This window comes from Erpetoichthys calabaricus, chromosome 18, assembly GCF_900747795.2.
Source record: "Erpetoichthys calabaricus chromosome 18, fErpCal1.3, whole genome shotgun sequence".
Lineage (NCBI taxonomy): Eukaryota > Metazoa > Chordata > Cladistia > Polypteriformes > Polypteridae > Erpetoichthys > Erpetoichthys calabaricus.
In genome coordinates this window covers 20321014-20348021 of record NC_041411.2, presented here as the reverse complement: position 1 = coordinate 20348021, position 27008 = coordinate 20321014, and the positions used below count along the sequence as shown (strand labels likewise).

Below are 27008 nucleotides of genomic sequence, written 5' to 3'. Positions count from 1 at the left end.
AAAGTTGGGCGGCGCATGCTAGGTAGGGTTGGGTCGGACTGCGCATGTGCAACCTACTAGGCTACGCGCACGGTGCCCAGATGTAGAAGCTGAGGGGAGCTTCACGATAGTCGTGCACACTTTCTACTTTGTTTGGTATTTCTGGATATACAGGTGACCCTGCAGACGGCGGAACGAATTATCCGTGGCGTGGAGTGCAGGAGCCGCCGGGTAAGTAATTTAAAAAAAAGAAAGCAAAACAAAATCCAGAATGGGTGCGTGCAGAGGGGAGGAAAGAAAGTGGCGAGGCTAGACGATTAGGTTGAGCGGCCTCTGTTAGGAAAAGAGAGCCACATGGAGGTGTGCAGCTGTCACACAGGAGAGGGAGAGTTCACAAGCGAGACAAGTCAGAGAGGGGTTGTGCAGGAAGAAAAGCTCACCCTGACATAGAAGCCGGGAATGATGACAAGTACATGATGTGCACCCCTGAGACGCGGGGCCTCCCGTGAAACAAACACACGAGATATGAAGCAAGCTTACTAGAGTATCCTTCTGAGGCATATGAGATACAGGCGCCATAAAAGTAATAAAACACACAGCAAGTTGTGCAGCTGTGACCGAGGGGGCCACATCGACATTTTTTGTCAATAATCTGGTAAACTCAAACATGCCTTTAGTCCTAAAAACACGGTTGAATAAAGGGAGTAAGAAAACATTTGATAACTGGTGATAGGAATGTGTGCACCTCCTCTGGCAGTTACTGTATCAAAATGAAAAATATCAGGGGACTTAAGTGAGGGCCACACAAAGGACTTGGTGCTGGTGCTGATTGGTTGGAGAGATGATACGTTTCTGTTTTTTTTTTTTTTTAAATTAGACTTGTCGTGAGTTCATGCCCTGATTGATTCGAGATGGGTTAATATTTTACTGTGTGGGCAATGCTGTATTCAACAATGTCTCCTCTGTGCCTTCTGCATTTATATTTTTCTGCAGGAGGCTGACCCGATCATTGAGGTTGTTTAAAGAGATCTCCTGCAGCCACACCTGAGAGGAATAAACAAGCCCAGTGGCCGTATTCCTCAAGCATCTCAGAGTACGACAAACAGTCCTAACTGGGTAAAAAATCTCAGTGACACAAGTTTGGGTCTACGCTTAGGACTTGAAGTTAAAGCATTTTATCCATTTTCCTAATTTAAGAAACTACTTAAAATCACACCAGGATTTAGCAGGGCTCGTAAGTTGTCCTATCTCACTAGGAGCCCCCTCATGCACACACATCTTAGGAACGCTGGACAACAGTGAAGTTGTAAAAAGATATCGACTGGACAGAGATGGAATAATATTTGTGACAAATCCTGTACATCACGTCAGTGCTCCAGCTACGTGCTTTGTCATGTTATGTTTTTTTGTCCAGAGGGAAGAATGCAGTGTTGCAATAGTGATGATTTGAGTATGTCACAACATAACCTTTCTCGAATTTTGTATGAAACGTTCAATTCTCTTACAGCGTGTTGGGTGATCTGCAGATTCATACATTTCCCCACCAATGTACATGAGGTAATGTTAAAACGATGGTTTTCCTGCCATTGTTTGTGTGATTGATGGCACATACATAAAGATCATTGCCCAAAGTGTGGATGTGCACACCTGTGTATTGACATATAAGCAGTCATGGATGCAAAGTGTGCTGTACCAGGCAGCATGTCACCTGAAGACAGGCAGAGCCGGGTGGGTGATTGACAGAGAAGTGCCACAGCGGTACGCTGAGCTCTGCATTCCACTGCCCCCTGGAACATTTGTGTTGCACTTCACAAGCCTGGGCAGGTTCAGGAAGGCAGACGGATAAATAAATAGAGCCTCGCAGAAGACAGGTGGGCATGTGATTCTGGGAGACTGAAACGCGACTTATATCTGTGGCTGGTTTCAGTAACTGGTACTTTACAAGGCATTTCCCAAGGCTATAACAGCGCAAAAGGCGATTCTTTTGAAAGTACAGCTGTGGATCTTTCATTGCTGAATAAACATGACCGTTATCAGGCTTTACTCTTATTCTCTGCGCGCGCCTCTGTCTCTCCATCTCCATCTGTAACTGCTTGTTACAGTGTTGTTCTTGATGTTTTTACATGGCATCCTAAAAATAATTTCTGCTGCGTTCTGTTCTTGCAGCCAGGATTTTGGATTATTTGCAGAGTACAGCACATCAGCATGTAGTCTAAACACAGCCTGTCTGTTTTCATTCTTTATAGACACTTATTTTATTTTGTGTGTTTTTTCTTGATGTCTTTGTATTTTGAATGGAATTCTTTTGATTGGAAATATTTAGATTTAGAAAAAATAAAAAACCTTTCTCTAGTTAACTTTAATACCTGTGACTGTCTGTTTCAGATACGTGATACCAGCGTGAAAGACGTAATGAGCCAACCATGACAGCGCCAGACAGGAAGGAAGGTGCAAGCCTGAGCGCAGCTGACGAGGAGGCTATAGAGTTCATGGATTCCTTTCTGAAGGAGTTCCCCACCCCTCTGGGTCCTGATGACCCTCTTCCTGTGAAGCCTGTAAACAACACTGTGAGTCAGGAGGAGGTTCACGGTGAAAGTCTGGAGCTCGCTTTGCGGCTGCTGCAGGACAGGTATGGCAGGGATAAGTGTGGAGCTCCATCAAGTGATGTGTCATGGCGGAGGGGTGCAGCACTGCATCTCCTGCTTAAACTTGTGTGGGTTTTGCTGCTGTTGGGGTGGAGCCTCCTTTTTTCTGAAAGTGCTAGTGCCTTTTAGCTTGACTGTGTCCATAATTTTTTTTAGCTTCAATATTATTAATCTGAAATTAACCCATAGCTCTGATTGAGTCAAATTTAGTGTGTGTAATGTATTTTTTTTAACATGAGGTTGGGCTGAACAATTTGGAGAAGACATCTGATAGAAATATTTCTGGCAGATACTGCGATTGCGTTTTGATTTGCTGTTCAATTTTCACTGTGTAACAGATTTAAACATGAATTGAGTAGTACCATGTGAGATACCATCAAAATATGAATTGCTTTATATTCTAATGCAAGGGTGATGTATTTATTACATGTTTAATTGGCATGGAACACTCAAACACAGAACAATTACCACAAATGCTGTTACTTGTTGCTCAGGAGCAGCATCTAAATGCTACACAATCTGTAAACAATAGAATGCTATTAACTGGTACTCAGCATTTAGTTTAGAAATTGGCAAACCACAGAATAATTATTAAAAAAAAGTGATGACTAACTATAATAACAGAAATAGAATATAAATGTGTCACAAAATATCTAAATAGTGCACATTCAAATAAAACATTTATTTGCAGATAACCAGCATTTACCCTTTGAAATTGTTTCACAAAGGCTGCAACTATAGGCTATAGTGCCCCACAAATAAATCTTAAAATTACTCCAAACAACAGAAGCCTTACGTAATACATGCTTCCCTGACATCTCTGCTTCTCAACACTCGTTGTGGTCTTTACAGATTTTTTGTCAAGACTATTAGCATGCCAGCCTTTGCTGGTTTCAGACATGAACACTGACATGTGACTACATTGCCCCCTTAGAACTAAACAGTCTCCCTGACGGCAAACTTGTGGCTGGTATACACTGGAATTTGTGATCCAGCTTGCTCGGCATCAAAGTTAACATTGTGTGCTAGGGCTGTCAAATTAGCCAAAACATAAGGTATAAACATTCAAATTAAAAATGAGCAAATATTTGAATATATTTGAACTTGGCCAAATGATGCTGGGCCTTGCATGTACATTTGTGCTAGCTTTTTTAAACCTTACTATTTTGGTAATGGCCACCAGATCAAGAACAAACACCATTTTCAAATAAAAGAAATCCTATCAGTACTCTGGCAACTGTTATTTAAAAATACGAGCCATCAAAATCCCAAGCAGTTGCACCATCACTGCCATTTTAATTTGAGTCTTCCAGTTACAGTAGATGCTTATATTTAAACCACTTGGCCTGTTTGGCATGGAAGCACAGTCTTATCCCTCACCCAGTGGCTCAGCTCTTCCTACATATGTGTCCTGTACTTTATAAAAATTACTCCACCACAGCCCTGCTTCCCATTACTCATAGCTGTACATGTGACAGCAAGACAATACACCGGCTGGGCATTACAAATGGCACCCAAGTAACATTGTCATAAGTGCTTCATGCTTTGCTGTCTCACCAGCGAGTAAAAAATAAACTGCTCAAAAAAATTAAAGGAACACTTTGAAAACTCATCAGATCTCAATGTGGAAAAAATCCTGCTGGATATCTCTACTGATATGGACTGGGTTATGTGTTAGGAACGAAAGGATGCCACATTGTTTGATTGAAGTGAAAAATTATCAATTTGGAGAGGGCAGAATTAAAAGACCCCCTGAAAATCAAAGTGAAAAAATAATGCAGCAGGCTAGTCCATTTTACTGAAATTTCCTGATGGCAGTCAAGGTGCTGTTGTCTAGCCTGTAGAGGTCTGTGAATCTCTCCATGGATATGGCTCCCTAGACCATCACTGACCCACCACCAAACCGGTCATGCTGAACGATGTTACAGGCAGCATAACATTCTGCATGGCTTCTCCAGACCCTGTCACGTCTGTCACATGTGCTCAGGGTGAACCTGATCTCATCTGTGAAAAGCACAGGGTGCTAGTGGTGGACCTGCCAATTCTGGTATTCTATGGCAAATACCAATCAAGTTCCACAGTGCTACCTGCACAACTTCTGTAGGGTCCAGGTATCGCCTCAGGCTACCAGCAGTGATATTGACCGTAGCCAAATACAAAATGAGTGACAAAACAGATGAGGAAGGACAAATGTCAGTGGCCTCCCTCCACCTGTTAAACTATTCATTCAACCCTCTAGTGCACCAAAGCAGATGAAACTGATTAACAACCCCCTGTGCTACTTAACTGTCCAGATCAATAGCCCAGACGTTTCATTGACTTAATGCTATACTCGGATTAAAATGTGTTCCTTCGGACTAATCCAGTCTATAAGGCACCCTCCTCCAGCATGTTGGTGTTTCTGTTATGCCATCTTTGATTGATGCTCTATTTAATCTTTCTTAGAATTAGCATGTCATTGATGTTGTCGTGTGTTGAGCAAGGACTGTACAGTATATGCAAGAGGACTATGACCCACTGTGTACAGTCTTCCCTTCCAGCTTTGATCTAAATGTCCAAACAAGTTGCTTTAATGTATGCAGTGTCTCTGTTCAGGGTACAGATATCAGTGCCTGCCTTCCTCATCTCCAGAGTACAACCCTGATATTGGCTGGAAGCTTAAGCATCACTTGACTTTCCATAAAGTGTGGTTTTCCACTACTGTTAAAACAAAAAAAAAAGCCTGGTGACAGCTGGCCACTTCATTACACGATGTGAGGGTTAATTTGGCATGTGACAAAAATACCTGATGTGGAGTTAGCTGGCCAGTTAAACATTAACTCACTTGACTGAAGTACTGTTTGATACAGTCTCAAGGTGGCTATGTTGAATTTTACAAAACGTCTGCCAGGTTGGCATCAATCTGGTTCTAATGTTGCCTTAGTTTGGAGTACTTTAGACAGCAGTGGTCACTCCTTCAGGATGTAGTAATAGACGTGTGAGGACCCGACATCTCAGATTAGTGAGACTCTCTGCTGTTGTGTGGGCACCAGTATGTGCAGCATTTATGATAATATGAATACAGAATGTTACGGATAAAGTAAGTGGTGCATGGCATACTATTGTCTAGAGTTTTGGGATAGTCAATTAAAGAGTACCCAATGTACAAGATATTTTTTACTTAATTTATCATTTGCATTGGCTGATGCCATGTGTGAGCGCTCGTATGTTTGTGTTCTACTGTAATCAGTTTTTTCAGTCATTTGTTTTTTGCACAAATTTCATTCTTCATATCAGTTGCCTTATTTTCTACAACATATACTATAAACCAAAGTGATTCCAAGTTTTCAACTTAAACACAGACTGAGCTTTTCATATTGTGATTTCTTTGGATGAGTGGCATGATGGTGCAGTGGTAGTGCTGCTGTCTTGCAGCAAGGAGACCAGGGTTAGTGTGTTCTCCCCATGTCTGAATGGGTTTCCTCCCACAGTCGAAAAGACTTTTAGGCTAGGTGGACAAGCAGCGCTAAATTGGCCAAAGTGGGTATGTAGTGTATGAGTGTGTTCCCCTGTGATAGACTGGGGCCCCCGTCCAGGGGGTTGTTCCTGGCTGGGCTTGCTGGGATAGACTCCCGACCCACGCATCAGCAGGGAATTTCTGTGGCCACGCTAATGTTGTATGTTGAAGTCTCTCTTCTTACGCTATTAAAGAAAGAGATTTCAGGGTATTTCTGTATTAATATGTTGTTCTATCTCAGTGACTTTAGAAAGGGAAAGCAAAGGTGGTACAATCATTATTATAAAATACTAATTAAAAACATACCCTTTGTTATTATATTAATAAAATATATTCTAATTTATAACTGAGTCCCCCACCCTGCTTCTCATTTCTTCCTGTCTGATGGATAAATGTATTTCCTCCACTGGTGATTTGAAATTTATTAGTGTACTGTAGATTGGTGAATTCAGTTCAGTCTCTTCATGACAGTATCGAAAAGAATATGCAGCGTACTTCATCGTTATACTGGCTGCCCTCAGTTACAAAAGGGTTTGAGCCATGTGTGTCAGCACTGCTGCTGGTGCCTTCTCATATGCCATGGTGGTTCATATCACACTGATAACTGTCATGTTCTAGTAAGGCTGTTGGCCAATTGCATTTGTGGCAGGCAGCTCAATAAAATAAAGAAGTGAAATTCACACAAATTCAGTGCTTTCAGTGAAGACGAATATCATTTTCAATTAGCTTGACAGAAATAGGGCCTCAGCTCTTTACTGTGAAATATTTCTAGCAAACACTAAAAATGGATGATGATGGTCAAAATGAAAGTTGAAGGCATACATATTTCTTCTTACTTGTTGGTAAACATGCTGTGCCATTTAAATGAGATAATTTTCTGTTGCTTTTAACGTTTTGCAAGATTTTCCTCATTGGTGAAGAAAACTCAAGAATTATAGTACTGCAAACAGAAGTTGCTGAAAACAAAGAATGCTGTTTAATGATAATGTGAAACTATTGTGTTTGGCTTCTTTATAGTTTTGGTGGTTGGTTGTCATTTTGGAGTACTTAAAGTGCCATGTTTATTTTTTGTGAATTTGATAGAAAATATAACTAAAAGTAAATACAGGAAACACAATCCCATTAAACAGAGGCTCAGCGCTGTAGAAGTTTGCGGGTAATGGTGTCCGATTTCAAGATGAGCCTGAAACCAGCAAAGCCACATAAATTAGTGGAAAGGGAACTTGCCAACTACAGTAAAACCAAATAATCAATTTTAAATAGGTGTTGGTGGTAAGAGAGCTCACCTAAAATGTTGATAATGGAAGTATTTTAGCCATCACCTAAATAAAGTTGAATTTACTTTTGTTAAACTTGAATTATTTGTTTGTTTCAGCATTTATTATTTTATTATTAATTTACGTGGTTCTGATCCACTTGCTGATTTCATGGTTTGCCTTTTCAGAGTACGGATGATTTCCAACAGAACTTTGTAGTGTTTGAAAAATACTTTGGCATAGTATAATTCATTATTTATACAGTGACGCATTATTTATTTATACAGTGATACATTATTAAGGGATATCCATGTATTTATTTAAATGATGTAATTCTCAGCCATTTTGCAATTGAACAATACCACTCGTTCAACACTCATTAAATATGTTGGGATTTAGGTTCAGACATCAAAGGATTGTGAGTAAGTGATGCTACACCTTAAGATATGAGACAACATATTTGTATAACTTGTTGTGACTTTTTACATCTGCACTGTGCCAGTTAGCTGTCAGCAGCAGTGCCCGACTTGTTCTAAACTCTCGAAGTCCTGATGGGTGACTGCAGGAAATGCTCAGCATGTATCTGAATGAGGTAAATGCTCAGCTATTCATTATTTCCTCTCCCTAATTTGTTTCTAGTTATTTATATGTAAAAAATCAAAAATTGTATTAGCCTGTATTACTTAAGCTATACTGGAAAAATTACTTATTTATGCAGTGCAGTGGTTTTTGCGTGAAGCTTAACCTGACAGAAATAAAATTATATATATATTGTAGAACATGTAAAGTGTTACCAGAAATAACTGCAAAGTTATGTTAAAATAGATGTAATGGTTTTCGCTTAATACTGTAGCAGATGTATAGAAATTCAATTTTATATATACATTTTGAAAGTCTTCAACTGTATTTATTTGTAAATAAAAATAATATTAACATATCCAGATCAAATATTTGTTTTGGGTTTTGCCAAGTTTATGACTGCCTTGACATTTTCAGTGTTTTCACACACTGTGGCAAGCACCTTGCTTTTGATATGACTGCTGAACTGTCCATTTGGCAGAATTGAAAACAAATGCAAGTTTTGTTCTTTAATGAAATAAAACATTTCCTGTCGGATTGTGTAATGTCTTCAGTCTTTATTATTTTAATTTTGGATTGTCTTAATGTGGACTTTTTCCAAGCAAAAGGCCATGCTTGATTCAGAACAACAACTTGTTTTGTGATTCATATTGTCTGACCAAAGAAGAAACTGCTGCAATGCAGAGATTAATATCCGGCTCATGCCATTTCAGTTGCTAATTTCCACAGCAGTCATGTTTCTGAAGCCTCCTTTTTCCGTTTGTTACATAGTTTTCAAATGTAGGGTCTCCATTTTCTTGTTTTTCCAGTTATGCAGCAGGAAGGAAATGCCCTTTTACCTTTCCTGTCCATTGATTTAATTCACTTCCTACCCAAATACATAGTGTCTTGTTACTTTACGATTAAAAAAAATTAATATATGATAAAAGTTACATACGACAACATTTTCAAACTGGCTTAGTTTAGAATCCGTAGCAATGCAATCTATCCTAGTAGTGTTATGGACAGTGCAGTCCAGCACAGGCAGACTCATGCACACGTCAATGCTCACACAGGGTCAAATGGGATTTCCTGTGTTACCTAACACACATTTCTTAGAGAATGTCAGAGGAAAGCCATGTATATATTGGTATAATGTAAAAACTGAACATGGACAAATACTAACCAAGCATGAGATTCAAACCTTGAATGCTGGATATGGAGGCATGGTTACCCCTGTGCCACCTTGCATTATCATTTTTGTGGGGAAATAAAACCTTGCAGCACTACATACTTTAATCACAACTGACAGAAAGCAGCAAAACAAACCAGCTGATTTTAGTGTTCAGTTAACTGGTATTTGGTGGAAATGAAAAAAAAGTTTACAATGAAATAAATCAACCTTGAAGACTGTACTTCAAGGCTTAGATAGGATGTTGTGGAGTGAAGCATTTGTTATGGGCTCCAAATTATATTTTCTTAAGTGTAAATGACTTTTAAGGTGGCATTTTGGCTTGTGCTGGTGTGCCTATGAAAACCCCCTTCTGGTCTTTTGGTATCCCTTTGCAGGGCATACACACATTCTCATTCAAAGTTCTAAAATAGCTGAGTATTGATGATGACATCAGTACCAGGTTATTACTTTTTTTTTTACTTTTCTAGGGCCTTATTGACAACATCAAGCATATGCAATATAAAATTATAGAAAAATTGCTGTTCCATGCAACTTGCTTTGGAAGTCTTCTTACAGTGTTCAAACTGCACTGATAGCATCCTACCCTCTTAGCACTAAAATATTTTTTTACTCTTATCAGTGCTCATTTCCTCTAATTCAGAAACAATTGTTTTTTAAGACTACAAGTAAAATACCCTAAACAGCTTTGTCAATGAAAACCCACATACAAATCACCTTGTAACCTGTGCAGAGAGTACATTCAGAAATATGGCAAATGTACTGGATATGGTTATGGGGTGGATGAACTTCCTTACTAATTCCTTAAAACACCTACATTACCCACATTGCAATAATATTATATATGGAATTTGTTGCAGATCTGGATATATGTTTTTGGTTTGCAGCCTAGTGCTAGCCTGATGTAACTTGATTTGAAATTGGGAGTCCGATGGAGTGTGCTGCTTCTTTCAGATTCTGTGCTGTCTTGTTATTTTTTGTTGTTGCCTAAGATATATTGACAGACATTTGTAAAATATGTTCAGTTAGGAAAACCTAATGTCCTACTGTTAATCTCTTTATTGCTTATATGTTGCTGTCTTTTGTAGAAATTTTCCCCATCGCCTCTCTACTGCCCTGTGTCATGAAGCTGCAGCTGCTCTCCTGCAGTCAGATCTTAGAAGTTTTCAAAAGCAACAGGAATCTCAGGAAGAGGAGACCTGTAAGTATCCCATGATTTTCTTGTCCTTCTGTACTGTAATTGAGTGAAACGACCACTCAATCCTTAAAAATTCATGTTTGTTACAATTTCAAAATAACTATGAATAACACACATGCAAGGATTAAAAATTCAATTAACCCTCTTTTTTTAAGCCAAAATGCAGACTAATCAGTAAGTTGCTTGTTTTACTATAGGATGTTACTTATTAGAAAAGTTTGCCTTTAAATTTTATATGCTCATTTCAAGAACTGCTTAAACCAATTATAGAGTTATTGGGAAAAGAGATTTTATAGCCTCTTAACTACATCGGACACAAGGCAGGAACCAAATTTGGACTAAACCTCACTCCAGTGCAGTGTCATCCTCATTCATACTGGACCAGCTTAGAGTCACACTGAAGAAAAACCCATACCGACATATGCAGAAAATACAAACTTCAGACAGACAGTGACTGGGGCAGCATTTCAACTTCTGCCGTTGAATCCTTAACATGTCGGATTATTTACATAAAGGCAGAGTTGTTTAACCAGATACAGTTAAACTATGGATTGGTCACACTTTTTGTTAAAACACTGCATAAAATGCACACAACCACCACCTTTCCAGCATTGCATTTGAAACTACTTAAAAGCTCAGTATAATGAAAACATTTCCCTATTACTGCAGTAGGAGGTAGATGCCAAGTAAAGTGTCTTGATTTGGGATTGAATAGGCAACCTTGGGTTTACAGTTCCACATCACAAGATCTGATGCAGTTGACATTTAAAGTTATGACATAATAACCTGTATTTATTAGGTACTTAAGGTGAATTCCAAAAGTTCTGGAAATAAATTTCTATCTATTTATTTTTGCTTTGAGCTTTGAACGTTGAAAGCCTAACACAGCAGGTAGAGGGCTTAGTTGATACTTTCCATCTTGTGTGGAAACTGTAGGCTGTGCTTGTTTTACTCCCTTATTAGTATGTTTACTGGCATCAGGGGTGCTGACTGATTATTTTCTAACATGCACACAAAACAGCATTGTTTCAGCATTGTTAACTTGGATTTATCAAAGCTCTACTACTTATGGGAGACTAAGGAAACTATGTCAGCTTCCAGGACAGAATAAATAATGTTCAGCCACAAACAGTGCTTTTATAAAATGAAAAAGATAGTGGGATTATTACAAAACAATTCTTTCTGAGTCAAATTGCATACTGATGACTAACCATAATAAATAATTTTGATTTAGGTATTTGTTTTGGGGAAATCACTCAAACATTTATCCATGGAGGAGTGTCCCTCTGTTTCAGAACAAGTATGAGCATCTGGGTATTTTTGCAAATACAAGAAGTGTTTATCCATTTTTATGAAAATTGGACCATTGGTACTTGTATTTAAAAAACGTTTTTAATCTAGATAAAAAGGAAAAAAAGCTGAAGATGTCAGTGTTTAAGTGAAATGCCAAGCATACTTCACAATTGTTCTTAAGTAATCTTAAAGGGAAACTTTTCTTCTGTAGTAGTTTCTAGTTCATTACCATAATTGAGTTGTTTTTACTCCAGAAACACACTAAATTTTAGGAAGAAAATGAAAACATCAACTTTGTAGAGTATAAATTCATGCCTTCCTACGGAAAGTAAACTTATTTTAAAACCGCTTTGCTCTTATCAGAATAACATGTAGCAGAGACCCAAACACCAACTATTTAGGTAGTAGAGAATGAGTAAAAGAAGTATAGGGAATGTGGCAGACACCTGGAAGGACCGGGAGAGGGACAATACCTTCCTTGGGCCACGAGAGGGTAGCTGCCCTGGTCTGCATGGGGGTCATGGGATCGTAGCTTAGAAGCTCAACCCTGTTGGGGCCTTTGGCCACCGCCAGGGGGCACCCGGAGGATTATGGAGTCCTGGACTGCAGCATTTCTGTCATAACCAGAAGTGCTGCCAGAAGAGATTCCAGGCGCACCTGGAGTGCTTCCAGGTGCTCATGCGGCACTTCCCCCACACCAGGAAGTGCTATCAGAAGATCATCATGAAGCACCTGGAGCACATCCGGGGTATTATAAATGGGGCCGCCTCACTCCACTAGATGAGCCGGAGTTGGGAGGAAGTGGACGGAGCTTGTGTTTGGAGGAGTGAGAACACCAGAAAGAGAAGAAGACAGAGAAAGAAGGGACTGAGTTGGCTAACTGAACATTGTGTGGTGCTGTGTTTCGGACAGATGTTCTCTTTCCCACTTTACTGGGTGGGGGTGTGGAATTTCAGCTTCAACTTAATATAATGTAGGAATGACCAAGGTATTGCTGTTTTCATTTAAATCTGCATACGATTATTCTATAATAAACCCCATCTTCTCATGTCCCACTACCTTTTTTCCTCATCTCTGTATTCAATCTAATTTCTGCCTTTAATGTGGATATCTGAAAGCTTTCCAGTCTTACAGGCCATTCATCTCTTTCTTGGTTCTAAATTTTCCCTAGCCTGCCAAATTATTCTTGCTCCTTTCACTTTTGCAGGGTATTCCAGAAATTTCTTGTGAATTGCAGGGTTGAGACCATGTGTTGCAATATGTTGAATTAAAGTATCTCAAGAAGATTGACCCATCAGTTTCCAGATAAAAACCTAATGCAGTTCCTGAAAAACTGAGCTATGCTTATATGTGAATAAAGCTGCAAAATAGGTAAAGCTTAGGGAAATTGGACCAGGTTTAGCTATTATATACTGAATCAAAATCACTTCTAAGACATTACCAACTCAAGACAACATAATTTCAACCCACCATTAACCTGACACTGCTATTAACAAAAAACCTTCAGAACGCAATATTTTTTTGCGCGTGTCAGTACAGGTAGGTACACAAAAATATCGACTAATATTACAAACTGCTACTTTATTTGAATTTCACATGCTGTATAAGACTGTTAAATTTAAATGGCAATGTCTTTCTGTACCTTTCGCTGCTATTCGTTGTAAGAATCCACAATGACGGCTTCGTTGTTGTCCAGTTCACTATCGTCTTCCTCTTCTTCCAGGTTTGTCATGACGCTTTGAATTCTTGCCGCCGACAATTTCTCTCTTCCTTCAAAACACGGCTGATTTTCTTTGAGGCAATGAATTATTGAATCCTAACTGCCATCAGTATAATTGGCAATGCCACGATTTTTGAAAGATTCCCGAATCATTTCATTTGAGATTTCATCCCATGCAGACATGATCCATGTCACCATCAGACGTCGTGAAGGTGCGCACAAATTTCCGCCTTGTGTGAGTTCTTTGTCATTGTCACCTGCCATCCAATTTTCATAGAATGCTCTGATCTTGTCCCGGAAACATTTGTTCCATGAAACATCTGCTGGCTGCATATATTTTGTGCAGCCTCCTGGAACAACTGCTGTGTCCATGTTGTACTTTTTGAGCTCCCATTTAATGTTTGCACTGATATGGCAACGATAAGAGTCCCAAACCAGAAGTCTCTTGTGGAAGGAAAATTTCCCACAAACTTTTTGCAGCCATTGGATTGTGAGATCTTCGTTCATCCATCCATTTTGGGAACACGCTATGACGGCTCCTTGAAGTTGAACATCTTGCCGCAACCTAGTCACTTCTCGTATTCCGCGTCTAAATACGATGAACGGCTTCATCTTGGTTCCATCACCCTTGATCGCAAAAATTAACATAAAATGATCTTTCTCATGGCCAGTAGTTTTGATAGAGACTGTTTTTGTTCCTCTGGGATGAACAGTTGTCTCACCCGGCATGTCAAACCAAACTGATGTCTCATCCATTCCAATAATGTTGCATTCTCGGATACCTTTGGTCATCTGCAACTGAGAAATCCACATCACAAAAGAAACAATTTTGTCAATCAGTTTATATGGATCTTTTTGAGCCACAGTTGTTTTTCGTCTGAGAGATAACGAATTACGCTCATAAATTTTTGCAACCAGCCGGAACTCGCAATAAAAGTTTCCTTTCTCTTGAATTCTTCATCTTTCACGGTATTGAAAATCAGTTTCGCTCGTTCACGAATCATCTTTTTGGAAACACGGACGGATTTTCGCCGCTACTCGAGAATCCAGGACAGTGCATGGTCTTCAAGTTCTTCACTAACTTTTTTGGTTCCTCCTCCTTCTAACCGCTTTCTGCTTGCACCTTTGTTCCCTTTAGCAGACACAAGACTCTCATATTGTTTCTTCCACTCTCTGATTCTTTTTGGATCAACACCATAATGACGAGTGGCCGCTTCACCGGAAGTTTCTTTCGCATATTCCACCGCACGACTCTTAAAGGCAATGTCAAATGACCGTTTCGGTGGCATTTTGGAAGACAATGTACCATAGATCCACACGACTTTATAAGTGAAGAAACTGCTATGGTAAACTCTGCTGACTCACTACTGGCACCATTCTCACGCACTGCTTCTTCCAAAATGAGACAGGAATGTTGTACGGCTTCTCAAAATACCAAAGTGGAAGGGTGCTCCAGAGTGGTCTCATTGTTTCGCACTTCAGAAATATAACAAGGCCACCTAATATTGCTGGTGAAGAAATCACGTGAAAAGGATTAAAATGACAAGAAAATTCCATTTTAGCGGAGATGAAGACGGCAGGTTTTTCTTTGTTACTCCCCTCTCTGCCCAAAGGGTAGATTTTGTAATCCAGGGCCTCGCAGGTCCAAAATAAGTAAATGCGTCCTGGGTCCGACGATCTAGGCTAATCTCGTTGACAGCGAAGACTCTTCATAGCAAAACACATTTGTACCACTCTCTGTTTATCACTACCGTACGGTATTACCGTATAACGACTGTATTTTGGTCAACCCGGCACAAAAATGAAGCAGTTTTAGAAACCGGTATATCCGTATTTCTTATATATGCAACATGCTGACATGCACATGTATTACACATGTCTTTAAAGATACAGACGCTTACAATGTACGCTAGTAGACAAATATCAAAGACCCGGTTACTGTTAGAGACTGGCTACTATTTGGCCGCGTCCCCTCTGAAGCCCGACACTTATTAGAGACCGGCGACAATAAGAGACTCGGCATTTATTGGAGCTTATACGGTATTAGTGAAAGCAATTCCCAGGAATTTAAATGACTGAACCACAGACACAGTCTGGCCATTAAGATCTGGTGCATGTAAACAGTTACTAATGTGACAATTTTGATGACAAGTGTGGAAATCTGTCTGTTTTATCCTTCGAATTTCCTTATAGTAACTACAAAAAGGAAATAATTCAAAATTGCAGCCTTTTAAACATGAATGGAACATTGCTTGGCGTGATAGGTCCAAGTAAAAGTATTTCTTAGATGTGATTTGTGAGTGAGAACACACGCCTGCCAACAACTCGCTAAGAATTTTATGGTGAATAGTGGTGATATTTTGCCACTGAAAAGGTTCTGTGAGTTTCCTCCTAAAACCTACCAGCCCATACCCCCCACCAATTTCCTCAGATCTTTGTACTTTAAACATTTGGGTTACATTGTCATATTTCTACTCAACTATTAGGCAAATATGTAAAATAGCTATGGAAAGACCAAGCAATAAGAAAGAAATGGAACAAAAGACTTGCCACTAATAGAAAATAAAAAGCTCAGATTGCTGTTATGTATTCTAGAGTTCAGTACCTGAACTTGATTAATTTATATATCTTGTTTTCATTTTGACTACTGCATCACTACATAACATACCAGCAAATAGTGTTTAGAGAAGCAATATAGTCTGTGTGTGTGTTAAATGCTTACATGTGCAGTGAGAGGTTAGGTGCTGTGCAGCCTCGTCAGTAGTTCTGCCGGAGTGGTGTCAGTATTGCTAAGCACATTTTACTGTTTCAGGTGTACAGAGGACTGAAAATTTCATCTTTATGGCTCCTCTTTAATTACTCACTTAACGCCAGTTCTTTTCAACTCCTTTGAAATGGGTGGGATAACACACTATTTAGTCCATCCATCCTTCTGTTAACCTGTTTATTTATGGCGGGGTCATGGGGTAGTTGAGCCTATTCTAGCCATTCTTGGGTGCAAAGCAGAAACAACACCCACACAGGGTGCCAGTCACACTGTTTAGTTTTAATCCATATTTTACAGTTCATGTTTTGGCGAATGTACCTGCTATTTCTTTTAGCCTTATGTTGACTATGGTAGTATCGTTATAACTAAGAATGACAGACACCACATACTGCCAGGAGCAGGGCATCATTCATTTGTACCACTAGCCCAGAAATGTTTTTGAATGCCAAAATATAACCTGGTTTTACAGAGGTTTTTTCTTTGCAACAGGTTATATTTATTTTTAACACGTTTGGTGTTCTCTGCAAACATAATAAACATTTATATGTTTAACAGAAATCATTTAGGAGATTTTTTAGCCAAAAACATGACCACAGACTTGCTGTCTGTCAGACCAGATTAACAAGTGTTGGGGAGCAGTGCTCTTTTAATCCCCGTCTTTATGTGCTATATTGATGTGATAATAAATCAATGAGATTTTATAAAGAAAATGTGATGGGTGTTATGAAAGTAAAAATATAAGATCACATTTTTCTGTTGTGTCATTTGTCTTATTCAGAAAAAATGTTTTCATATAAACAGTGATGGCAAGACTGGGGCTCAGTTGCAGCATGCTGCTACCTCACATATCCAGCATTCTGGGTTTAAATCTCATAATCATTTACTGTCTACATGGCATTTGCACATTCTCCCCATGTTGTGTTGTGTTTACCTTTGCCAATGACACATACAGTAAGCACTGTATGATTAAGTATCTAAATTGTCTGTGTAAATCAGGTACTCAAGAAAAAGATATTTTATGTACAGTAGTAAGAAAGCAAAAAGAATACTTAAGCAGTGCTGCACAGCAGCCAGTTGTCATTAAAAAAGGCTGATCTTATACCCAGTTTACCCGTAACTGTTGTGTAAAATATCAAGCTTGGAAATGACCGGGTTATTCCGAATTTGAATAGGCAAATTCTTCCTATTTCGGGGGGTTATTAAAGGGTTTTTCATTATTTGAATTTTTAGTTTCCAGGTGTTGACACCATGATTTTTAATGGAATTGTAATGCTGGTGCTCCTACAGTAGTAAACATCTCGGCAAGTTCCTGCTAGCTCTTATTCTCAAGAAAAATGTCACCGTTATAAATCAGCTGTCAATAATGCGGTGTATTTTTTTATATATATATATATATATGATTTTATTGTAATCATTCCATTCAAATAGATCGATTTTTACAAAAAATAGGATAGAAAACAAATTAACTCCAACCCCTGAGAAAGAGAATGGCCAACGGAGTACAACTTAAAGCTTGTAAAAATACATAAATTGATGAGTTTAATAGATGGATAAAGATAAATGGAGAAGAAAAAGAAATGGGAAGAGAGTTACTTCCTCAAGTGCTTTAAGAGCTTATTCTAAAATATTATTGATTAGAGCCTGCCAGGTTTTGAAAAAGTTCTGCACAGATCCTCTGACTGAGAATTTGATTTTTTCCAATTTCAAATACTGTAGTATAAAACATCAGTTACCCACTGACTTAAAAGAGGAGAGTTAGGATTCTTCCAGTTTAGCAAAGTAAGTCTGCGTGCCAATAGTGCAGTGAAGGCAATCACAATTTGTTTTTCTTTGCCCACTTTAAGCCCATCTGGAAGGACACCAAACACAGCTGTTAGTGGATTAGGAGGGATTGTGACACCAAGGCTGTCTGATAGGCATTTAAAGATTTTGGTCCAAAATGATGTTAATTTGATGCAGGCCCAAAACATTTGGCCCAGTGAGGCTGGAACTTGATTGCAGCGTTGCAGGTTGGATCTTGCACTGGAAACATTTTGGACAGTTTTAAGCGAGACAGTTACGCTTGATATAGAACTTTGAGTTGAATAATTGTATGCTTTGCGCATACGGAGTGCGTGTGAATTCTCTACATTGCTACCTTCCACTCCTTTTCTGATATGTTGAGTGAGAGATCTTTTTCCCACTGTCCTCTTGGATCTTTGAAAGGGAGGGACTGTAAAATAATTTTATATATTGCAGAAATGCTGTCTGAGTCCTCGAAACTGAGCAATATTTTTTCCAGCATAGAGGAGGGTGCAAGATGAGGAAAATCGGGCAAGGTCTGTTTAACAAAGTTTCTAATTTGAAGATAGTGAAAGAAATGTGTTGCTGGAAAGTTAAATTTGGAATGTAATTGTTCATAGGATGCAAAGATGTTGTCTATATAAAGATCTCTAAGCAATTTAATCCCAAATGTTTTCCAGACTGCGGTGGGTTGGCACCCTGCCCAGGATTGGTTCCTGCCTTGTGCCCTGTGTTGGCTGGGATTGGCTCCGTCAGACCCCCGTGACCCTGTGTTCGGATTCAGCGGGTTGGAAACTGGATGGATGGATGTTTTCCAGATATTAAAAACTGCATATGTTTGCGAGGGTTGAAAAAGGTGGTTCTCATGCAGAGGTGCCACAGATAAAAGATTGTCCATCTTAAAGTGCTTTCTACATTGGTTCCTTATTCTGAATGAGTGAAGCACAATTGGATTGTTAATATATTGGCGATAACTTGCATTAATTGGGGCACAAAGCAGGGAATATAAAGAAGTACTGCAGGATTTTATTTCTATTGTGGACCAAGCCTGTGTATGTTCATCTATTTGTGTCCAGGTTTTTATAGCTTGTATCTTTGATGCCCAGTAGTAAAACTGAAAGGTAGGTAGAGCCGTGCCACCTTCTGCCTTCGGTCTTTGTAGGGTCGCTCTTTGGATATGTGGATGTTTTGAGTTCCAAATAAATGAGGTTATGGTTGAATCTAATTGCTTAAAAAATGATTTATTGATGTATATTGGAATATTTTGAAATAAAAATAAAATGCAGTGTATTTTGAAAAGAACTGTGATAATGCTGCCATCTGTTGTTTCAGATGGTCACTGCAGAAGATGAATGATCAATTCAGGAAATTTTTACTGCTAGGATAGGCAATTACTGTCTGCAGTTTTAAACTGAAGAAGTAATGTAGAAAGCGGATGGATGGTTGTAAATTGATTATGTATTCTATCTGCAAAGACAAGAAAAATCCTTCTAACCATCTAAACCTTACTGAAAGTAATCAACTGTCATTTGATTTCTAGTGCTGGACTCTGTACCTCTTCTGTGCTCCCTAATAAACACGCTGAGGGATGTTTGCTGTGTGTGGCAGAAGCATCCTCCATACTTTGAAACTGAAATTCGGGTCCTACAGACCTCAGTGCATGCAATCAAGAACACTCGCAGGAAAATGGAGGATAGGCATGTCATTGTGACAGAGTTCAACCAGTTATTTGGAATTCAGGTAAAATTCTTAATTGGGGAAAGTGCTTGGAAATTCGTTTAGATTAACCTTCACATTGATAATTGTGTTATTAAGACAGTAGCTTGGCTGCAGTCAGAAACTGATTTAAGATTTTTTTCAAGTTGGCTCCCAGTGTATCAGTCACCAGACAACATAACAGAAAATAAAATGAACAAGAAAGCCACAGTGTCTGTTTGCTGGAGAGACCCTTTTTATTTATTTTTTTTCCTCTAAAGTGACAGTTTTATTGTGATATTAGTCAAGTGCTATAGGCTTCTATGTATCGTGCTTAGTAAATAATCACACTTTCTCTCTGATTGTATGTATCAGATACCATTCACTTGCATTCATTAATTGTGATCCTACTGACCCTTTTCCCCCCAACTTCACCTTATGCATTCCATATGATTTGACTTTGTCCATCTGTCTGTTGTCCAGCATGGTCTATCAGCATCTGGTTTTCTTTTGTACCCCCTCAGGACCAGATTAATCGCAGTTACTTTGCTGTCTTTGATGGACATGGAGGAATTGATGCTGCAACATATGCTGCAACCCATATTCATGTGAAAGTTGCAGAGAGTGAGCTACTACAGAGTAAAGCTGGTGAGGCACTACAAATTGCTTTCAAGAAGACTGATGAAATGTTCCTATTAAAAGCAAAAAGACAGGTACACTTTTTTTTTTTTTTTTCTAAAGACACATTTTACTACTTTTTGGTAATTTTAAGGACACATATTGTTTCAACTTTTTGGATTTGCCATTCAATATTATAAAGGTTTAAGGGTTCAAAAATGGATTCTTCAAAAATTTTGCCCAAGAACTATAAATTGCTTTTTACACTTTGAGAGATGAAACATCTTTGTTGTTAATGTTCAGCCTTCAGTGTAGTTGCTCCTTGCAAACAGGACTTGAATGTGAGACATCATAACTTGAATAAGTCCATCTCTAACTAGACACTAGATTTCCTAAAAAGGCAGACGGCATATGGTAAAAATAGGTAACAAAAAGCTTGACTGAACTTTTGGTTTTAACTTATGTTTGTACTTTTAGGTTAAAAAAAAAAAAAAAAAAAACAATGACAGCAGAGTGTTTTGGCTAATCAGTAGAAACAAGGCAACTTTAAATTTGCAGACCTCACAAAGTAGTGTTACAAAAACACTCTGTCATAAATGTGGCCAAGGCAAAAAAGCATGCAATAGGCTTTAGGAGACGCAAAGAGTCGCACCCTGTTTAGAATTTTAAGAACAACCATGGAAGATATTGGCTGTTTTAGATTCCTTGGGATTAAGATATCTAGTTAACCTGATCTGGACTAATAATAACCTCAAGGTCGCACTGTAAAACATTAGAACAGTTTTGACTAGAACAGGCAATTTGCCTCATCTCTCCAAAATAATATCGGGTAAAACTGAAAAAGGTGAACTTCATTTTAAATATTTCCTTTGTGTATTCAAATTTCAACATTTTACTTCCCACCTGTTACACCTTGCATTTATGTACATTAAATTTCATCTGTCACTATTCAGTCCAAGCCTGTATGTTGTAAAGTTTGGCTTGTTCTACATGTTACATATTTATTTAGATTAGCAGTGTACAACTCCAATTCTGGAGGGCTGCAGGGTTTCATTCTAATCATTTTCTTAATTAGTGCAGTTTTTTTCTCCTAATTAACTTTTCCATTAATTTTAACTTGCTATTGAAGATTCAGACCCCTTAATTGTTGCTTTTTTCCTTAATTAGCAGCCATACAATGAGATACAAAATGAGCCAACACATGATCAGCTAAGCTATGTCATTAATGCAATATTAGAAAACAAAGAAAGGTGAGCGTCTCTGTAATTATAATCTGCTCAAGTTATTAGAACATTTTGATGATGCTCTTATAAAAGAAAATCATAAATTTTGGAAATGTCTTGTGTAACAGAACAAGAGCACCAACAAGCCATGGAATTAAATAACTGATTTAGTTAATAAAGAGAATCGACTTCCAATTAAGAAACTGGTTGTTGTGAAAATGGTTGGAGTTTAGGGGCCCAACTTAGCTGGCCATCTCATTTTTGTTTGGCTTCTATTAAGGAAAGAAGAAACAATTCAAAAGATTGAGTGTTAATAAAACAAGCCAATTAAAACGAAGAGAAAAGAAGTCAATTAACTGCAGATATCAGTCACTGGTTAAGAAAGTAAAGTGTCAGGAAGGAAAACCTGCATCCACTGTAGGCCCTCTAGGATCAAAGTCGGACATCCCTGATATAGATGATTATAGTAAATTAAAAAGAGCAGTGGCTCTAGCACTGATCCCTGTGGGTTCCCACTTTCAAAATCAATTATTCTAATAAGTTCACCGCACTGTACCTTTTTGCTTCATGTCTTTAAATCAATTTTGCATCAATCCCACTGCACTCTGAACACATATTCTTTTAATCTGATCTCAAGCTTCTTATGTTAGACCTTATCTAAAGCCTTCTGAAATACAACATAAATAATAGCAGATTCACCTTTACAATCATATGCTCATATGCAATCATGTGCTTTCTAGCATTTTAGCAAAACATTGTCTCCCCCCACCTAAACCTGTTCTTTTTGCTCATTAATAAACTTGTACTTCCCAAGTGATATTCATTCCTAACTGTAATAATTGCTTCTGTTATACTTATTGATCTATAATTTCCTGAATGGACACAATCACCTTTTTATATAGTGGAACAACATTATATATGTGCAGTTATTTTGAGAAGTATGTGACACTAGTATATTCAATTTTGAGGGTGTCTGGGGACATATAGGACAAGCAATAGAGCCTTGTGGATTTTGTATTGCTCCATGACAATGTGTTCTCTTGTATGGTAACATAGCCACACAAGACAGAAACTCAGTTCATAAGATTGTGACATATACATACAAAATCTAGGATCCGAGTTTACTGCAGAGATCTACAGAACTTTCTACTGTAATAAAATCTGTACCATATTATAGGATGCTAAATGTGCCACATCTATCTTTATATTTTTCTGCCCTCTGCTAGCTGGCACACTGTCTCACTGCTGGCTCCCTTTATGTTTACTCCTTTGTGATTGTTTCCATTGATATGCTTTCTTACCAAGACATTTGAATAAACATTTTGGTGTCCTAGTTATATATGCCAAATTAAACTTGAATTTCAGGAAATTAATTTTTGTTGCAGAGACTGCGCAGCGGAGCTACAGGTGTCGCAGCACTGATCTGTGATGACATGTTGCATGTTGCTTGGCTGGGAGACTCTCAGGTGGTTCTAGTGAGAAAGGGCCAGGTTGTTACACTAATGGACCCCCATAAACCTGAGCGAGAGGTACAGACTACTCTTAAAATGTTTAATCAATTGCAAATTCATTGTTTAGAGGGGTTACTCAAAACATTGAAAAAGATGCACTAATTGGCCTAGCTTATTGAGTGTTATACACAATTGTCTAATGTGATTAATAAGCATAATCATTAAGTCATTATTAAATATGGTAGGTTGAGGTGAAGAGTTGTGTTGACCTAGTCATCATAAAGAACTCTTATATTAAATACAGAACCACAAATTTAAATCTTGTTTTCCTAGAAAATACATCTTGGGAACTTATTTTGTGTTGTACCACATAACAGAAATGCAGATTATGGTTTATACGGTTTTGGTGGTTAGAGCTACTGCATCTCCCTTGATTCACTGTTTTGCTTTTTTATAGGATGAGAGAGAGAGGATTGAAGCTCTGGGTGGGTGTGTTGCATTTATGGGATGCTGGAGAGTGAATGGCACGATTGCAGTCTCCAGGGCTATTGGTAAGATGGTAACAGATGGGGATTTTATTATGCCAGGCAGGCAGATGCTCAAACCTGTGCCTGTTTAACTTACCCTATAACATGACACTTTTTTCAGTTTTGTTCTAGTTTATTTATGTAAGTGCAAGAGATTCAACAGTGTATGGCTTAGATGTACAAGGGGTACCTTAACTTAAAAATGTATCTGATTTGTGCTAGTGTTATTTATTTATTTTTATCCCCACTTCCTGGCCATTCCATTTAATTCAAAATGCCATAAACATTCTGTAAAGCCAAGTTAGGAAGGGTATCTGCATTTATGAGCATGTATTGTAGAACAACACTGCTGACTGGGCAGAATACCCTAGCTGAGAAATGGGGAATTCTAGCCAGTAGGAGTTTGATTCCCGGTCCCTTTTGCTTAATTGGTGGAAACGTGTGAGAACTTAAAAGAGAAGCATATGTCATCTTATTTCTATGAAATCCTAACTTGAATCAGTATAAAACATTATTATTGAACTTACTTGGATCAGCGTAAAGCATTATTACTGAACTAAGTATAGCACATTGAAATTTGAACACTTTATCTTATTTGACAAACAGATGTACATCTTTGAATTATCTCATTTTTCACAATCGATCTTTTTCAGGTGACATTGACCAGAAGCCATACATATCAGGGGATGCTGACAGAGCTTCCTTCCAACTCACTGGCACGGAGGACTACCTTCTTCTGGCCTGTGATGGCTTCTTTGACACCGTAAAACCATATGAGATTGTTTCAGTGGTTCTGGATTATCTTCGGGAGAATCATGGTGATGGAAGCAAAGTAGCAGAGAAACTTGTTACAGAAGCCAAAGTGAATGGTTCCAGTGATAACATCACTGTCCTGGTGGTTTTTCTCAAGGATCCTAAAGTAATATTGCAGCAGGCTGGGGAGCTTGAGGAATCAAGCTCTGCACCTTTCATTTTTTTCCGTGATGTTGCAGAGAACCAAAATAATACTTTGTCAGCCTGAAATGTACTGAACAATATTCCAGCAAATAAGATGGTGCAGCCTAAAATTGACTTGTGATTTCATTGAGTCACATGCAACCAAAACCAAAATGACATACTGGACTGAAGATCTTTCTGTCTTTATTCCCATTGGATGATGGTTACACTCATTGCTACCTTTAAATGTTCTTCTGTGGAATTCCATGTTTCAAAGTATTATGTTACTGTTGACCTCTGATGTTTGTGTTTTACTGTCAGTGGGATCAATCCCATTTGTCAATTTTAAAATTTGTTGTCTGTTACATAATGTAACTTTTAAGATGTTTTCCAAAAACAACCCATTAAGGGGATATGAGATGATAGCCTGTTTAAAATATCAACTGCCATATTGTTAAATACTGTAAAATATGCATTACCTTTGTACATGCCAGTATTCAAAACTGCACATAGCAACACTCCTGTCACTTTGGATCTTGGGGACTTCTAGAGGCTAAGTGGTGGTGAGGAAAACAAAAAATAAGTAACAGTATTATAGAATTTGCCAGTCAGAAGATCTCCTAAGGCAGTATTGACAGCCAAGTGCCTTTTGCACATTACATTGTCATTTTTCAACCATTGATCCTCCATCTGATAGGTTTATTACAGAGTTAATCCTATGGTTATCACAATTAAAAGAAATCTGTGCATAGGACTTATAGGTAGCAAGTGCAGACTAAGCTGCCGTTATTTATTTTATAACTTATTCTAGGATATCAATAGTACATGGATCTCTCTCTGTCTAGTCTCTTTTAAGAAGGATTAGCACCCTTTTCATTTACAAGTGTTAAACTTTACAATGGCTTGCCTTCCTTCTGACAGTAGTTGTCCTGTCTCATTGCAGATCTTGCCCTCCCTCATGATATCATTTATATTTCTAGGATTAAACCATCCACAGTATTTTAATAGGGAAAAAAGCAAGGGGTGGTGTCTGAGGTTCAAAGCACATGGCTTCTTACTGTCATTCATTAACTACTGCTGTGCTGCACTTTTCCACAGATAATTGCCAAGATTCATTGTAACTGTCGTCAGCCCAGAACACAGTTGTGCCTCTGAGTTCATGAAAGTTAATTTTCAAATATTCTGTCATTGAAACGGTTAAGGGTCTTTACAGTTTATCCTACACCAATATTTTTATAACTATTTAAAGTCAAATTAAAAATTCAAATATATTTTATTATACTGTAAAGAAATATACAACAGTGTTGCTTAGTCCTTCATTTGTCTGTCGTTAGTCTTCGTTTCAGACTATTCCATTTACCTACCTCTTTCTACTGAGTGCAAATAGCCTTATTGGACTCCGCTATTTTATCTTTCATATATTAGCTTTATTCCTTCTGAGTAAGATTACCTACCAGTATTTTCTTATGGTATTAAAAGGAAACTTACCATATTATGCTATGTAAAACATGACAAAAATAAACTATCTCACCCTTTGAGTGATAGTTAAGCATATTTAAAATTAATAGCAAATACTAACTCTGCTTTTGGTTGTTTAATAATGTTAATAGAAGGGTCATATAGCAGGACTGCAATAAGTTGTAAATGTTTGCAGCAGAAATAGACAATAATGGAGTTTTTCACTTTTAATTTTTCTAAGGAAAGTGAAATGCAAATGTTACTTAACAAAACCAGTATGAAGCTAACTGTTTAGCCACTAGTGAGTAACACTTAACAAAGAAGCCTCACTTCAGTGTCTCTTTAGTTGGAACAGACAGGTTGTCTGAAAAGATGTATAATACTGCTAATGCTTCTTACTTCACTTAGAGTTTATGGTAGACAAGTGAGGTTCCACTTCTGGGCCTTACTCATTAGGGAAGGATGTCACAGTGCTACACCCTAGTGATATCAAGTACTGACTATAGGACTGCAGTTCAGTTTTTCTGTGCTCTCCATTTAAAGTCTGATGCAAGAATTTCTTTGTATTTACATTCAATATGCAAACATGGATGTATCTAAAACCCTGTTCAGCAAAGGCAGCTAAATGCAGATGTATGAAAGGTAATTCAATGTAAACTTGATCTGGGCATTGATAAAAGATCATCTGTTATTTAACATTTGCAAAGCCTTTGTTTTATATGAAATATACAAATGTTAAACCTGATATTTTAGTTTCTCAATGATTACAGTTTAATTTTCAGAATATATTTATAAAATATCCTGTTCATTTTTCTATTTTACCAAGGTGGATATTTTAATTTTGTCTTAATTTTTTGTGTGTTTTTACAATATCAAGTGTGCACGTCATAGTATCTTAAGCCAGGTCATTAACAAGTGCCTTATTGTTGTGCAAAATAGTTTTAGGAGGAAAAGTGAGACTTTGCATCAAGATTTTTAGGAAATGTACAATTCTCTCTTGATTTATTTTGTTCAGGTCACCTTGTCTGAACAGTTTCAAGTATCAGCTGAGCTGGGAAAAAGTTCAGTATTCATATTAGAGCACTGGAATGCTACAGGGACTTACTGGCAATTTTTTTAAAATAACCTGTGGACATCATTTGTTTGTTTTGCAAAATTGTTGTGTATTTTCTGTAACAAGGATTATGCAAAATAAATTGTTAAAAATTACAAAA

At 38.0% G+C, this 27008-nt stretch overlaps 1 protein-coding gene across 1 annotated transcript; it reads left to right on the top strand.

Annotated features, from left to right (window-relative positions):
- The first annotated feature begins 7 nt into the window (after positions 1-7).
- Positions 8-27008, top strand: ppm1f (protein phosphatase, Mg2+/Mn2+ dependent, 1F). The gene is made up of 8 exons (XM_028824002.2): positions 8-210; positions 2365-2608; positions 10215-10327; positions 19427-19626; positions 20106-20294; positions 22808-22951; positions 23331-23424; positions 24054-27008. Exons 2-8 carry the CDS (start codon positions 2403-2405, stop codon positions 24419-24421), a joined length of 1314 nt encoding a protein of 437 aa, XP_028679835.1. The 5' UTR covers positions 8-210; positions 2365-2402; the 3' UTR covers positions 24422-27008.